A 12,717-nucleotide genomic window follows, 5' to 3' on the forward strand; every position below is an offset into this window, starting at 1 on the left:
TGAACGAAACTGCGGCAGCTACAACCACAGTACGACGAGTACGCGGTTATTACAGCTGACAATGATGATGATGATGATGATGATGATGATGATGACGGCAGTGAAGCGTCAGTGCCAACACTGATGTTACTGTCGATGATGATGATGATGATGACGATGGAAGCACCGGAATCTTAGGATGAAAAGCCCATTAGATTCCAGTAGAACACATTGCTACTTTTCCGCTAAACGAGCAGTACCTGAACTGCCTTGGAGTCCTCAACAGAATCACCCTGCATTTTGCTCCAAGTGGTTTGGTAAACTTGGTAGATTTGGTGAAGTCAAAGTGCCACTCAAGAGGCCTTCTAACACGACGGGTGTATCTAGTGGGATGCACTTTGACCCCTTTCTTAAACAAGTTAGTGGCGTAGGTACTCGAAGACCAATATATAGAATCCGGTTGCGAACTCAAGACCAGAGTGAAAATGCTTGATCGTGTGAAAATTCGAACATCTCAGACACTGATCTGTGTGTTTCGTTTTGTAACGGAGCTTCGAAATGCCTGTCTGCAGTTCTCATAGGACCTCTAGAGTCGTGTCACATAGTCTTGACTACCGCTTGCATATTTTGTACTGGTTTACGAAGCTGGACACGCAATTTCACGTGCTACTCAAATGGACTCGTGGCTGACACGTGCCTCCAGTGTGAGACGCAGCCATTAATCACGACAGATCTTCGAAGAATGTCATGAACACATGTGCTTCAAGCCTTTCCATGTCTTGTTATCAGGGTCGTTAACGCATCGAGTTTGGAGTTTTTACGTCACCGCTGAAGTCCTCGGATCACGACATTCTGTTGTATGAAATCGGTCATACTAACAAGCCGCACTGACATATCTAACTGTTAACGGACACATTTATTTGTGACTATACCCTCAGTACTGTTAACAGTTCAAAAGAGTGGGTTTCCGAATCGAAACTCTGTGGAATCGCAACTTTTTCGCACTCATATCGCCCATTCTCAGAGCCAGATTTGTGGGTCAGTGTTCTTCCATGTCGTTGAAAAGAGTCCCGGAAGATGCGAAATCTGTCCTACAAGACTGCTTCGTGTAATGGGCTTCTACAACTATCACTAACACGATTTTGCATGTTTTCCCGCCCCGAGCATGTGACATCGTTGCAGCTTGCTTAAGCGACACCACGCGGAACTTTCAGCCAAGTAAACTGAAGAGGCACAAAACGCGCTAAATCGGTAATGGACTATTGGCGGATTGTTGTGAACCTGGTACCAGGTATCTTTAAGACTGATGCATCTTGTCTATCTGGGGAAGCATCCTCATCGAAATCAAATGTTCTGGCTATTGCGGGTAGCATATTTGTAGTGTTTGGGAAAGTACACAACGTTCTTGGGTAGAATCTGTCGCCCCTTCTTTTGGTCACTTCTGAACACTTTTACCGAAAGCAAAATAATAAAAGATTACATAGGGGAATAGCATAAACGAGAAATGCAGCTTGGTTCCAAGTGAGTCCCTCGCAAAGCCGAATTTGTTTGCAAACGAGTGTATTTCGCTACATGAGGAACACTTACTAAGCAGCTGGTCTCCCCATTTGCATATACTATGACTGTAGTCAACACTCAGTCTGTTGTCTACACACTGATTGGCTGATCCCATGTCCAATGGTAGTCTCACTGTCGCAACTCCAGTTGGTAAGCAATTTTCCCTGAATTACGGACTAACCGTTTGTGTTTGCGCAGGTGAATGGCGATAGTCCCGGTGATTGCCCTTAATCGCGGTTGGAGAACTCTTGAATGCCGGAATGCCACTCGATAGGTTACGCGGATGGTTTTTTCTCCGATAAACATCTGTAGGTTTGGATAGGGTATCCAGCATTACACGGTCGCTGGAACGAGGCACCCATCCTTCTGCGGTCCAGATTGCTTTATGATACTCGCTGTGTTGAAGTGAACCATCTATAGGTCAAGTGGACAGCTGCGAGAGATAGATGAGTTGCTTTTCAATCGTAAGCCAAGTGGAAGCATGACGCTCCTTATGTGAGCATTACGCGCTCCCCTTCCTTCTGCGGTCCACATTGCTTTATGATACTCGCTGTGTTGAAGTGAACCATCTATGGGTCAAGTAGACAGCTGCGAAAGACAGATGACTTGCTTTTCAATCGTATGCCAAGTGGAAGCATGACGCTCTTTATGTGAGCATTACGCGCTTAGTACTGAAGCGCCGTACACGGACACCACCGATCCCAGGGGTTGGATCCCGAAAAGCGTAAAAGACAGAAAATCAAAAATCTACAGCAGACTCTACAGAAAACTTGAAATAGGAGGGGTAAATTTAAGACATTGAATGAGCAAATGGAGAAGTGGATCAAAATCCATACTTGATGAGCCGTTTACAAGGTGTCAGTGAAAGAGATAGGACGTGCTCCGAGAAAATCTTATTCCAAAGACACCAACCAAAGACACCCACTAAGTTCTTTTTCGTGGTGGCTGCAAACACGCACTTTTGTAACCCAATTTTCCAGACACCTGGATTTTTTCCGTTCACTATTCTCCAAAGCTGAACCGAAGAAAATTTATACAAGGCCAAAGTCATCTCTTCGATCAAAAAACATCCAAAGAGAAAATGCGCCATGTGTCAGTTTGAATGACAAATGCTTCTTGGTTTTACTGGACAGATTCTTGATCTTGATTGCTGTGTTAACTTTTCTAGACTAGCCACTTGTCTAGGGTTTTCAAGATACACACAAAAACTGGTTTCATGATCCAATACCATCCGTGTGAGCACAAGCGTTCCCCCCAAAAAAAGAATCCACTTTCCACGAGAAACTCGTTATTACTTTAGGAGGAAAATGATTGATTGATTCTTGTACATTTACTTCGACCCCGAGACGGTTAGACCGCGAACCCACCAACCGAAAGTTCCGTGGTTCCAACCCGACCTCTGCATTTCGACTCCTCTTGTTTACACTTGGGCAATCTGGCACTCTCTCAATTCTCGTGCTTCCTTCATTTGGCTTAGCAGGTGGTATTCACCTGTAAGGTGTTACACCTGAAAGATTATCATTATTACTATTCGTTCGTTCGCATTACAGAGCAGTTACTGTTGTACACCATTGCGCAAAACACCTCCGTTAACGGCTGTCTAGGCGTTCTCGTTTGGCTGTTCTGTTTCAAGCATCAAACACACACTTCTCATGAGTGTGTACACTGTGAATGAACGGTTGGAACCGGATTCAGTCGAGAGCATTCTGTGGTAAAATTAGCACAACATTTTGTATGCGGTTGTTTTGTTGTGTGTGTGTGTGTGAGGTTGTCAGCAAACAGCCATTCATCTCCCTGAAATTTCCGCCTCAACTGACTGGATTGATTTGATATTTTCAACTCACACACTTGGGCCAAGCATATTAAACTAGTTATTGTATGATTAATCGCGGCTTGCCGTTCCAACTCTTGTGTAAATAGATGATATTTTTCGGGTTTGCCTGCACTGGAGACAGTGTTTCGGCTACGAAGTTCCCCAGCATGACACAAACCAGACGTATAATAAGATGACAAATAGTATCTGAGTAGACTACATTTGCGTGATTACACTTTGGTTATTTTCCAGTCATCCCTAGGTTTTACTTTTCAAAACGATAGCATGTTCTTCGTAATCGTATGTATTCTTTCCAGCTTGTGTTCCAGTGATTTCACGTGCATAGTGACATGGTCGTGTTTATTTCAAATTCACAGAACATTTCTTGGGTGAAGAGATGAACTCGATTGTTTGGGTCCTCACATTCTTTTCTATGTAGGTCACCACTGACAGGGACTAAGGATCATCATCATCATCATCGACAGCATGACATCAGTGTTCAACACCGATGCTTCACTGCCGTACAACCATGACTTATTTGAAAGCCTTATTGTAAAGAAAAGAGTACAAGTGGACGGGGAAGGGACTTAGTGCTAGCTTATCACAATCGTACCGAGGTGCCTACACCTCCAGACGTTCACTCAGGCAATCTGGATAGAAACTGACAGCAAGAACGCCACTGACATCAGTTGGCAGCCATATCTTGTAGTGTCTCCGACCAGGCACAGAGAGGATCACGCGGTCCCCATCCTGGAAGGCGAGTAGCACCGACAGCACCCAAGCTTTTCGTGATTTCTTTCAGACTCCTCTGCCAAGTCAGGGGTTGGCCACCTCTCTGTTTACGCCACTCTGAGTTGGGCATGGAAAACAGTACTTTCTTCGGCAAACGATGGTTCAGCATACGCAACACATGTCCCAACCAACGCAGTTTCTTTTCTGTCCGATGTCGGTGATATCGGATATCGTCTGTGGAAGGGTTGATTATCCATGCCCAAGTTCGATTATTGCACTCTCCTGGTGGGATACGCCTATCGATTGGTCATCCGGATCGGGGGTTCCGATTAAATAGGAAAATGTTGTTCTCTTCAGTATTGGGAACCATGATTGTGCTGAGAAGAGCCACTTAAACTGAGCCATGTGTAGCGAAACTGAAGTGGTATATCGCGGGAAATTTGCCTTAATTTCTGCCAGCTGGCGAACAAGAGTCAACGTAAATTCAAGATCAAACGACATGCGTTATTTTCAAGATCACCGTTTGCCACTCTGTTCATCCTGGTTTCAAACTCTCCCTGTGGACGGTATACTTAAATTAAAGCAATTGAAAATATTTGTCAAACGCTTTGGATAACTTTTGCAGTTAGCCTTTTGTTCTGTACAGTTAATTTCTTGTCACATATGCGAATTCCATTGGCATAGTTCGGTTCGAGACGGACAAATGTGGAGACAGAGTGTAATCTAACTCATTTATGCATGCATTTTGATCTGGCAATTGTTTTAGTTAGAACACTTCTTCGATCTCGTTATTCGGTTCACCTCTTTCTGTTTCACATTAGCTTGCCCATTTCACTCATTGTTTCTGCTGAATCAGTTTGTGTTCTGATTCGTGTTTGGATCGAAACTTCGATTGTCCCATTTAGGACTGTCCTTTACCACAGTTTACTTGACACACTCAACTTCATCGGTCATCCTCCAGCTGGAGATTGGACCCCATGTAGTGCTTCCGGTCGTTACCACTCTCCCATCCTCAGTGTTCTAATTACACCTAAACAGTCCGATTTATCCCCACGGTTCCCTAACACCATCTCTCCTTGGTTCACTTTGTTCTCTCACACTGGTACGACGGTGGTTGTCGTGTGAACTGGAACGACGACAATGACAACAACTGCAGTGAGAGGCAATGTCACGTGACCGACACATCCCTTTCATCCTCTCCCGTCCGCGCGAACCTCGTTTATGTTGCTCCCTGCTACTTTTGCTGTCAGTTTGTTGTTCTGCGCTGTCCTGGCATTTGGACGACGACTGACTTGTATCTACACCAAGGCGCTGATCGTTATAGTGACCGAATCTCCCTCCCTCCGCATTACTGTCAGTCAATCGGTGCTGTCAACGCGAAAGACGCTTTTGTCCAACCAGTCGTTTCCAGTGCCACATCGTTGTGACGTGTGCGTTTTCTCGTTAATGATTTAAGCATTACGTTGGTTGCTTCCGGTACCTGGCTCAGCGTGGTGCATGTGACTTGCCAGAAAGAAAATCTATTCGCCCTTGACGATAAATGTTCAATGATATGTGAAAAGTAATACACTATTCAAAACCGCAGTGCATGGGTAACGACCAAGGGACGAGATGAGCCTACTTTGAATTGGAGAATGCTTTTGGAATTGCTTCGACCGGATGTATCAGTGTGTGCTGGTGAGCACATTTCAACAAACGCCCCGTGTGCTATGCTACAGCATCTTACCGTTCTCTGTAAACACAGAATCTGATTTGATTCTGAAAGAAAAGAAAGGAAGAAAGCGTTCAGCTGTAGCACCCTTCCAGTGCTTAGCTGCCATGCCACCCGAAAGAAGCACGAGGGCTTGGATACTGCCAGGTTGCCCAAGCCCAGACAGGGAAAGTCGAGTGGCGGGGGTCGGATTCGAACCACGGACCTTCCGGTCAGTAAATTCGCGATCTAACCACTCGGGCCATCTCGCCCAAAACGTTGTCTATCGTCAGACAGACATCGTTGTCGTGGTTGATCTGTCAAGCGTTGACATATTCTCAGCTATGATAGTTGAGCAAGTTTACACGCGCCAAAATTAAACTTTTTTTTGTGGTGATGATAATTTAATTTTCATCGGTTTATTTTTGATCGCCTCATTATTAAGCATCACGCGGAACGGTCAAACGATTCTCTGAACTTGAAACTCGACTACCTGGTGAGTCTTAAATAGTGCAAAAGCGACTGTGGGCTGTGGAGAAGTTTTCAGCAACCTTGTGAGTAGTTTCCTTTATGAAAGTATACTGCGATATCTCGAATATCGTGCCAACTGAATCATGAGGCGGCCTGTGTGCAGCACATTCAATTGTAGAATATCATAAACAAGAGAGTCAAGTCTCTCGTGAAAACCAGATTGATTTGCAAATGAATGTATTTCTCGAAAACAGTCCAATTTGGGCTCAAGAAGAACATAAGGTTGACGGAAACCTGGGGACTGTGCCCACCTGATGAGCCCCCAAAAAAGGCGAAACCGGTCGTGGGCTGTCGATGGATTTTCAGCAACCTTGGGAATAGTTTCATTTATTAAGTTTTCAGCAAATTTATGAGTAGTTGTGTGCTTTGTCCGGTCGAATGATGTTTTGGTATCCCCATGTATTTGAAGTAGATGAGTGAACTTCACTGTATAAGGGGGGCCCAGCGAAAAACTAAAGTAGAGCCGATTGCTACTGTTGAATAGAATGAATTACTTTTGCAGTTATCATTTCAGAGGACGAACTAACCAAGCAATAAACAGAAACTAACAGCTACTCTGGGTCCAACGTTTCCGGTCGTTCAACCAAAAATAAGCCGACCCCCCTTGATCCTGAGACTTCAAGCTCTTCTACAATTTATTTCGTCTGTCAGTCCTTATGCAGTTTGGTTGACAAATTAGACAGTCTCAGAGCTTGGTTGACCACGTGTCAGGTTCCATCGCTCGAAGCGATGGAACGACAATCACTCGCTTCACAACCCGGAACACCGGTAGACACCTGCTGACCACAGGTCGTCCCGTTGCTTCCAAATAGAAATTCGCTGTTCAGTCCAATACCCCGGGTGTTTACATTCAATTAGACAATGCCTACTCCGCCGATATAGCTAGTTTTATCCACCCAAATGATGGTAAACTAAGTCATCGTAATATTAATCTCAGATCACCTCTTATTATTTTTTCACCGTTCCAACCGTGTGCTAAAATGACCGCTTATAGTGAGATCAATGTGACTGTCTTGTCAGTTTTGTCTAATCACGTTTCTAAAAGACTGGTCTGTTAGTGATCACAGCTGTATCGCGCTGAATGTTCGCTTGAGATCTAAGCCTGCAGTCTTCGTCACGCAACCGGTGCCTCTCGCCAAATGTATGGTGTTTATTGCAAATTGATCTCTTCTGCATCGTTGCATTTTTCCTTCTCGGAAAGTCCCAGAGTTTTGACAAATAATCACTTCTGCACAGGAATTATGTATTTTGACGGGAGGCTCAAGTGAATCCAGCTTGAACTCCCGTTGATAATGCTCCAAGAGTCTTCAACAGCCTTTTGAGGATCGTGCAGTTTCTCAGGGATTTTGTCCGCAGTCAAACGTATGCGGTGTACACATATGTCTGGAACAGCCGTGCTGCCGAGCAGCCAGTATAGTGCGAGAGTTCTGCTCTGGCCCGGAAACTTTACGACTAAGGGAGTCGCGCATCGGCCGATCTGCGCTGAGCTGTACTTACAGAGATGCCTACAAATGTCATCGAATCGTCATCCTTAGATTCACAGTTTGCTCGAGCAAACAGACGAAGATGACTAACGACACAAATTTCATTGCATTCGTTCTATGTTCTGCGCTTCTTCAGTTTCCATCCCCGTTGTGTTTTTTTACCGCGCCTTCATTTGGCTGGTATCTTGGATGTGACATATTTGATTCAAACCATCCTGAGGTCCCCAATCGAACAGGTATAGTATCACAACAAGCTTAGCGATTATACATTCATTTGCACTGCGCCTACCTGATGAGCCCCAAAAAGGGCGAAACCGGTCGTGGGCTGTCAACGGATTTTCAGCAACCTTATGAGTAGTACATTGCAAATCACAACAAACTGTTTTAATTTCATGAGTAAAATGGACTGTTTCTTCCAGTGGAACTCTGTCGAACGAGAGCTAATCGGTAAAATAACAAATAACAAAATGAGACACGCCACAGATCTGCATTATCAGGCGTGACCTTCACAGAGACTGACTCACTGTACGGCTTTGAGTAGCCCTACCAACAACGGGATTAATTTGTGTGTTGGGGAATCGAATTCTCGACCGCAGCGGGAAACCCTGGGTCTGTCCGTTCCGGTAATCTGTAAATTTTGCAGTTGTGCGAATGTATCACATCGAAAGGACGATATGAAACTACACTGTCTGAAAATTTGTTCAGTGATAGTTTATTTCTCCATCAGCGAGGCATCGCCCGACCATTGAACTGTCTGGTATCAAAGTGGAATTTCTGCTCCGTGGTCCATCTTCAAGATAATACGATTGGGACTTGGCGTATGTTCTTATTTATTTGGCTTTTTGCGTGACACAGTCTGTGCGAGCAGTAAGTTGGTAAGTAGGACCAACATGAGGCAACTAATTTTCAATTTTCGGGGAAGTTATTGTGAGATCGAAGTATTTTTAATTGACTCCGACATGTGAGTTGATTAGCTTGATGGAGTGGGTCTCCTGTATTTTGAATTAATCGAAAGTGTTTTCCTGGGATAGCTGATAGAATTTTTAACGTTAGACAAAAAATCCGTTTGGTACGGACACTTTGGGAAGCTTTTCACGTCTTCAGTAATGATATCGTTTATAACAGTGCTAGAATGGTGTATAGGTCTACGTAAAATTGAGTTCGCTTGATTTTTGTACGATTGTCAGTCATCGGTTGTATTACACTCACCTTGTTCTACGATGTTTTTACCCTCTTTAAACGATGAGACAAGACAGTGTTGTGAGGTCCTCATAGGCGACCTCACGCTTTCTGAGAGATTCTTTCAGCGCCGAATTCGAATTTCCGGCAAAGAATTTCAAGTTCTCTTGTATGTCTATACCATAACATCAAGATAGTTAGTGAAATTTTAGTTTACCTGTTGCTAGCCGGTGCTAACCTTTGGTCAAATTGGTTGTTCGACCGGGCGTTCGATTGGTCGGTCTGTTATCCTATGCCGTAATTGGTCAGTGACCACATGACCTTCGAACTTGGCCTCCTGCCCTCGTACTTTGATCTGTGCTGAAGTGGCCTCTGTCCTTGACCTCTGGGTTCCAAGCAGTTTCTTGTTTTTTTGTTTATTAAGATAGGTGTCTTCCTGAGTACTTCTGTTATGGTATTAGTCCTTTGCACGTAGTGGTTCGTAAATTGGATTGATTGATCCGTCCTGGAGTACCATGCTTCTAGAAATTCCCACAAGGTCAGTACATTATCTTGGGTACTGCATGTGAGCTACCCTCTCAGGGGAAACCAACCCCGATGTTAGACCAGCCCTCACGATGGCCCGAGTGTCGGTTTTGCCGTTGGAGGTTTTTCTTCTGGAATCATTGCTATGTCTTATCTCAGGATCGAGTTCTTTGGAAGGCGTATGGTAGCCAGTGTGGTCACCAAAACAAACCCTTTTAGAATATGCTTACAGCGAAATTCGGAATCAAGGCATTGACGAGAATCGTCCTTATGGAATCCTATACCATCCCCTCCAATGCGACACTCATAACAGATGAACCAATCCACTCTTGATCCGAACTTCCTCATCTACTGCTCTCCGTGGTATAGCACTGCCTAACTGCTTTTTGCAACTTCTTGTTATTAATAAGTAGCGTACACATCCATCCACCCTACGCCCCTACACACACACTCCCAAAACGAAACTTTGCCAGCTGTAACCACTGTACGACAAATGCGCGGTTCTTACAGCTGATAATAATAATGATGATGAAGACATCCATTTGGTGGGATTACCGCATTCCTCGTTGTATCCGTGCAGTCATATTTTTGAACCTGTAATCTCATCAGAAATGAGCTTGTAGGCACCTTGCGTTGTTACTTAGGGCGGAAGCTTCATGTAGTTTTTCACTTTGGGCAACCCAGTACAGGAGCTGGCCGCAGGAATGTGATGTATATATTTTGGACCAACGTGGGAGACTCTTCCACCGTATTTTGTCATTGTTGGTTGTGCGAAAACCTCTCCTAACTGATGTACAGGGTTCTAGCTGCCACGGTTTCGTTCACCGATGATTTGGGGGAGGTGATTAGATGGCTGCACACCGCAGACGGGAACTGTTGTAATTGGTGCGTAAATACTGGGTTGTCGATGGATTTTTCATCGGAGAGGTAGGTAGAGGAGATATCCATTGAAGGCAATCGCTTGTCTATATCTGTCTCTAATCCGTGTCTGTGTCCCCATCCAAGGGGGCAGCAATGACCAGCGCTGGTAATGGTTTTCATACTTCGGTGACAAGTCATTGTTTGACCCAACCTGACTCGTTTCCACCCTTCACGTGATTGGGTCCACTGGCATACGGAGCACGTGACCAAATGAGCGTAATCCAATGAGTGTGATCAGTTCGTCTATCGTTGGCCATTTATTTCTTCCGAGAACCATACATCAGTGTTACTGACCCAATGTTCCCGCCAAACTCAGACCATGCTCCGAAGACGAAAAATGGCTTGAATGACAAAAATATTTGGACGCTTGACATCAGTAGACCCGTTGGCTTCAGATTTCACCTGGCAGGGAAACATTCACTCCGAATTGTACGCTCGTAGTATAGATCCATAATTCTCGCAAAAAACTGAACCAGGGGTGATTTAAACCCTCGTCCCACAATAATACGGATAGCCGCCTAGTCACCTGACACCTGACTAATTTGGTGGATGAGTGTACCAAAAATCGCCCGAACGTTCACTAAGCTTTAAGCGAGATGCTTGGTCCGTCTGATGTGGTATTGACTGGGACATCCATGAACTGTGTGGCGACTACTTGCCTTCCGAGTGCTTGCACGTTCGTTTGGCGCGAGCGGGTCAACCCTGGCTCACCACAATCGGTTCCGCACCATCATTGGCCCAAAATTCAAGTTTCGCAACATTGGCCTGGTGATGATTCGTGAGCTTGCATTCTCCCCATGCTTTGTATGTTCATCTGTGTTTGCTTTTTTATGCCTGTGTGTATGTATTTATGTGATAATAAGAAACCGTTGCACCGAACTAGTCAGTTTGTATCTTTTCTCTATTCAGATATTTTCCCAGTAGGTATGAGTGCTCTCCATCATTGTATCGTTTCTATCCATTATCTTGTGTCCAGCGAAGAAAAAAAGAACTTTTACGCGCTAGACAGATCTTTTCGGTTTCGTTAATTAGCCTAATGAGTTTCTTTGTGCTCCAGGTCAACCAGTCATCTGTTGTCTTTCCACAATCCTAAGAATGCCGCACCCAAACCAACGATAATTCAAAACACATATTTTCGCCCAGTGGTTTCATGGAACCAGTTCATTAATCAGGTGTTTCTCAGGTGTGTTTTCTCCCAACTGTTTCCGCTTTGTCAGTGATGTGTTTTCCCCTCACGTGATTGAAATCTGCATTAGGTCTTGAGTACACTGTCACCAAGGTAACCATGTGAGATCAAACGACTTGGGTTGTCAGGTTGATTCAGCTCTTGAGAGGAGTTGTGTACTGAGAACGGACTGCTCTCATTGTTTACTGAATTCTCAGTCCTCTGTCCCACCAAACGTAATACAAATCTCGTGTTAGAATTTTTCTTTTATCACATCAAATCACACTATTGATGTTTCTTTGGCTATGTACTTTCTGGCTTTAGGTGCTTTACTTCCTGTCACTCTACCGTTAGAAATTAACTAATGGCGGATAGACAATGCGCCGCTTTTATTCCTTGGTTCATTGTTTTAATAAATGCTGGGCAAATTCTCAGTGTGCTATTCAAGATGGATTGTTTATAGGACCAGAGATCCTGATATCGGTTCGTACTTTCTATCTATCTATCCCCTGCTGTCTTAATTTGAGAGGTTGTGCATAGTTTAGGTATTTGTTTTTGCGCACAGTTGCACAAGAGTGCTATGAGACATCGTGTAAAAAGGTAACGAGCTGTAGAACCTCACAGGCTACTCTCAGAGAGCTGATAGGTAAACTGAGAACGCCGTGCGCAGTAAACCATCCTTCCCGTGTGCGTACAATGCTTTACGCTTGTGCCTGTTGTGTATCTCACCCTGCGGCTCGAGCGGTTTGTGAGTTAGACGTTTGTACCCCTTTAGTAGATCTCTAACTAGTGTCAATTTAAGCCATACTGAACTTGGTTCGTCATTTTTCCACTGAACTTTGCTTTCTTTCGCAGAACAATGTGTATATAGAACTCCAAATCTCCTTCCGTGTCTCCAAAATTTTCAGCTCTAAAAACGCTTGTTTCGGACCGCTCTGCCTTTTCAGCTATTTGGGGGTGGTTTCACGAATATAGGTAAATTTTTCAGGCCAATGTGTGTCAATGTCTAATAGCATCTGTTTGAAAACATTAGGATCCTTCCATCTAATTCTTGGGCATTTTGACCTTTGGGTGTTAGCATTTCATCTTCATCTCGTCATCTGTACCAGGGAGGACGTCTTGGATAGGAACGGAACAGTGT

At 44.4% G+C, this 12,717-nt stretch overlaps 2 protein-coding genes across 2 annotated transcripts in view; one reads left to right on the plus strand and one right to left on the minus strand.

Moving 5' to 3' along the window:
• T265_07945 (hypothetical protein) overlaps window positions 1-2,941 on the minus strand; it is a gene marked incomplete at both ends in the record, with an annotated part of 6,978 nt that extends 4,037 nt beyond the window's left edge. The window contains 2 exons of the mRNA XM_009173610.1: window positions 1,718-1,931; window positions 2,871-2,941. Coding sequence (XP_009171874.1) covers window positions 1,718-1,931; window positions 2,871-2,941 — 285 coding nt within the window. The remainder of the gene's footprint in view (window positions 1-1,717; window positions 1,932-2,870) is intronic.
• Window positions 1-12,717, plus strand: part of T265_07946 (hypothetical protein) — a gene marked incomplete at both ends in the record, with an annotated part of 86,591 nt that overhangs the window by 58,253 nt on the left and 15,621 nt on the right. The window lies entirely within an intron of this gene.

Source organism: Opisthorchis viverrini (assembly GCF_000715545.1).
Source record: "Opisthorchis viverrini unplaced genomic scaffold opera_v5_194, whole genome shotgun sequence".
Taxonomy (NCBI): Eukaryota; Metazoa; Platyhelminthes; class Trematoda; order Opisthorchiida; family Opisthorchiidae; genus Opisthorchis; species Opisthorchis viverrini.